We start from the raw sequence: 2,611 nt of genomic DNA, 5'->3' as shown, positions 1-2,611 counted from the left end.
CGTTCGGTTTAATATAAATTAGTATATAATATCTCTTTTAATAATACTGTGATTCTTAGCAGGTGAAAAAAATGAAACCACCCTAAAAATTCAAAACTTACCTGCGACTTTGTGATAGTTAATCGTGTCTTTTAATCAAAACAGGACGGTGGGGCCGAACGTCAGCAATCAGCGCTCCTTTTTTCAAAAGTCCAAGCCTAAAATTCAAGTAAAGCACAATGTTTCTCTCTCTAAACAGAAAATGACATCCACTTCCCCCAAAAAAAAAAAAAAAAATGACGTAGATGATAATTTTGTAAATGAAACGAATTTGGAGAGTTTTTTTTTTTTATATATTTTTTTTCAATTAACGGATATTCAAGCCTACATTATTAGAGAAAGGAGAAGAAAAAAGTAACTTTCAAAGAGAATGAGTTGTCGTTGTCACGTTTGGAGTATAATTGTAGTTGTTTAATCTGAATTGAGCGAGAATATTTGTATGTGTTTAATTTTCTTAAACTTTTAAAAATTAGTCGTTCTTTAAACTTATTTTATTTTAAAAATTAAGATTATTAAAGATATTTTAGGAAATATATGAGAAGATAGTAATTGTCTTTTAAATTATTTTACAGTGAATGAAAATTAAAAAATATAAGATGGGTAAGAAAATAATAGGGAAACAGCAGCACCTAGCTTTGCAAACAAGCCTCCGTTTTAAAAGCCATTTTCTCTGTCACAAACAAACACAACAGAATAAAAAACAAAAACGAGAAAACACTCGCTTTTGTCAACACATCCAACAAACCCCCATTTCCCTCATCTTCTTCTACCTGCCCATATATCTCCCAATAGCCACCGTCACTCCTCTTTTTCCACCACCGCAATCCGACGGTCATCTTCTTTTTTCCGATCAACCCATTTATTCTCCGATTGCTAGAAAAGAAACAATTCATTCTTCGACATTTCTGATTAGCCCTAATTTGTACGGTCAGTTCTGTCCATTTCTTTATCGAATTTGAATTCAAACCCTAGCGTTGCAAAACCCCCCGAAAGATATCAAAGAATTCAAATTTCCGGTGATTTTTCATCTGGGTCGATGGCGGATCTCGAAAATAGGGTCGAATTGGCGGGTAAGCCCAAACCCACCTACTTCTTCAATCGATCGCTTACCATGTACCCAACCACCATGGATGCCCCCAAAAAGCCCCATTTGCAGGCCTCCATCGATCACCACACCAATTCTTTCAAGAAATTCTACAATTCAATCGAGACGGTGCGGTCCGCCAGCAGCTCCTTGAAAGGGAAGGTCAAGAAGCTCTGCAATTTCTTCGAATCGGAGAAACCTATGTCTCGAAACCCCGATGAATCGCAATCCCTGACGGTCAAGCTAAGACCGTCGAAATCAATGGCCATGCCAAAATCCATGGCGCCCGATTTCCGGATCCTGTCAATTTGGCTGCCGGGCACCGATGATCGGATTGTGGTGTATTTCACGAGTTTGAGAGGAATTCGGAGGACATATGAAGATTGTTATGCTGTGAGGATGATATTCAGAGGGTTTGGGGTTTGGGTTGATGAGAGAGACATATCAATGGATTCGGCTTATCGAAAAGAGTTGCAGAGCGTTTTGGGTGAGAAGAATGTGAGTTTGCCACAAGTATTTATAAGGGGAAAGTATGTGGGAGGTGCTGAGGTGATCAAACAGCTGTTTGAAACCGGTGAATTGGCAAAAATTCTTCAAGGGATTCCCACTCGGAAACCCGGGTATGTGTGCGAAGGTTGTGGGGATGCACGGTTCTTGCCCTGCGTGAATTGCAGTGGGAGTAGGAAGGTGTTCGATGAAGATGAAGGAATGCTGAAGAGGTGCTCCGAATGCAATGAAAACGGTTTGATTCGGTGTCCCGATTGCAGTTGTTAAATTGTCAAATGCCAGTTTACCCCATAATCTAGACGCTCCTCTGTTCATGAATAAATACTCGAGAATAGTTGATGGTAATGTTTCATGATTTGTGGTTTCTTTTTTGTTGGTTGATTGTGCATCTGTGGGGAATGGATGTTCATTCACTCTTTGAACTGCATTTTGAATAACAGGGTTTATTATCGAAATGCAAATTGGTATGGGTATGTCTGATTGTAATATACAGTGGGGCGAGGTGTTTCTGCCCTCCCAAATGCTAATGTAAATATTTAGTATTGTGCTATCATCGCAAAGGTTGCGATGACTGATGAAATGTATTGAGATTGGATTTATTTATGTCTTAATTATTTACTCTTGAATTTCTTTGGCATTTAATAAAATCTAGTGTACATGTATATGTGTTTTTTTTTTTTTTTTTTTTTAATTTGTGGATGTGTTGATGATGTGATGATCTATACTAAATGGAATGAGGATTTGGCCTTTGTGTTTGGATTCCCATTTTATTGTGAATTTATTCACTCAGTTGCAATGGGTGTGATACAGAAAGAGTTTGAAATTACATAAATGTGCACACTAATCTCGCAGATATATGAGTCCAGATATCAAGGGTACTTATGTTGTTCTTAGACTGTCAATCAAAGACTGTAGAGAGAGTATGACACAAGAAATTACCTGTGTAGGGTAAGACTAGGGTGGTGTTTTTTTACCAGATTA

At 37.9% G+C, this 2,611-nt stretch overlaps 1 protein-coding gene across 1 annotated transcript; it reads left to right on the top strand.

Moving 5' to 3' along the window:
• The first annotated feature begins 716 nt into the window (after positions 1-716).
• LOC137734664 (uncharacterized protein At5g39865-like) lies at positions 717-2,229 on the top strand. The gene has a single exon (XM_068473923.1). It carries the CDS (start codon positions 1,076-1,078, stop codon positions 1,895-1,897), a length of 822 nt encoding a protein of 273 aa, XP_068330024.1. The 5' UTR covers positions 717-1,075; the 3' UTR covers positions 1,898-2,229.
• The last annotated feature ends 382 nt before the right edge of the window (positions 2,230-2,611 follow it).

Source organism: Pyrus communis, chromosome 5 (genome assembly GCF_963583255.1).
Source record: "Pyrus communis chromosome 5, drPyrComm1.1, whole genome shotgun sequence".
Lineage (NCBI taxonomy): Eukaryota > Viridiplantae > Streptophyta > Magnoliopsida > Rosales > Rosaceae > Pyrus > Pyrus communis.
This window is presented reverse-complemented; position numbering and strand designations above follow the sequence as displayed.